Below are 1046 nucleotides of genomic sequence, written 5' to 3'. Positions count from 1 at the left end.
GGGGCGCGTTGCGCATCGGCAGTGCCTTCCTTGTGCGCGGCCGCGCCTCGGCGCCGTGCATGTGTACATGTGCACATACACAAACATACGTAGACATATGTATGTATATGTATGGGTGTCGTGCCCAGAGAATTGCGCCGCGCCCATGGTAAGGGGGCGACGGCGCCAGTACAGGGCCCTTTGCTCTCGCAGGGTTCATACTTTCAGCCGGTCAGTTCCCCAGTGGGGGTCCCGGCTGACGGACTGCCCTGCTGCCAAAACGCCCCCTTACGCCAAACCAAACGGCCCACCCCCGCACCCACGGCCGCTCCACGCACGCAGAGCCCTGGCACCTCAGACACCCACAGCCGCACCCCCAGCCGCGAGTGGCCGCGGCAAGCCGAGGCCCGCCGGGCGCCGGGCGCCGGGCGCAGGGCTGGGCCGGCGCCGCGAAGCCGCGCTGCGCTCACCCCGCGTTGATGATGGCTGATCTGAAGATCTGGGCCTTGGGCGCGGTGCAGTGCACTGTCTTGCAGACGTCGTGCAGGCTGGGATGGGAGGAGGGGGTGCGGGGGTCATGTTGCGGGTCGCGGCCGGCTCACAGAGGCGAAACCAAGGGGGGCCTGCCGGCCGCAGGTTGAGACACACACATGCGTCTGCACGCTTGGCGGTTGGGCAGGCGCGGCGGGCGCGTCGAAACCAAAGCCCCGCGCCCCTGTGCTGCAGGACGGCACCGGCCAAGCACACGCCGTGCCCCCAGGCCCCCACCGGCCCCGGTCAACGCCGGTCAAACGCGCGCCTCACCTGTAGTACAGGGGGACGTCGGGCAGCTCCTCTGTGACGCTGGTGAGCAGCCCCTTGATGCGCGCGTGCTGGGCATAATGGTCCTTCTCAGCGTCCATCTGTGTGCGTTTTGGATAGATAAAGGTCAGTATTTCAATTGTCTGGGTGGAAGTGTGTGTGTGTGTGTGTGTGTGTGTGTGTGTGTGTGTGTGTGAGAGAGAGAGAGAGAGAGGGAGAGAGAGAGAGAGAGAGAGAGAGAGAGAGAGAGAGAGAGAGAGAGAGAG

The 1046-nt window shown here is 65.4% G+C and overlaps 1 protein-coding gene across 1 annotated transcript in view; it reads right to left on the bottom strand.

Annotated features, from left to right (window-relative positions):
* Window positions 1-445: 445 nt before the first annotated feature.
* The window catches only part of MNEG_12498 (tRNA (guanine-N2-)-methyltransferase), a gene marked incomplete at both ends in the record, with an annotated part of 3700 nt that continues 3099 nt past the window's right edge, over window positions 446-1046 (bottom strand). The window contains 2 exons of the mRNA XM_014039032.1: window positions 446-527; window positions 784-881. Coding sequence (XP_013894486.1) covers window positions 446-527; window positions 784-881 — 180 coding nt within the window. The remainder of the gene's footprint in view (window positions 528-783; window positions 882-1046) is intronic.

This window comes from Monoraphidium neglectum (genome assembly GCF_000611645.1).
Source record: "Monoraphidium neglectum strain SAG 48.87 unplaced genomic scaffold scaffold03275, whole genome shotgun sequence".
NCBI lineage: Eukaryota > Viridiplantae > Chlorophyta > Chlorophyceae > Sphaeropleales > Selenastraceae > Monoraphidium > Monoraphidium neglectum.
The sequence above is the reverse complement of the archived record's forward strand: the minus strand, read 5'-3'. Positions and strand labels throughout refer to the sequence as shown.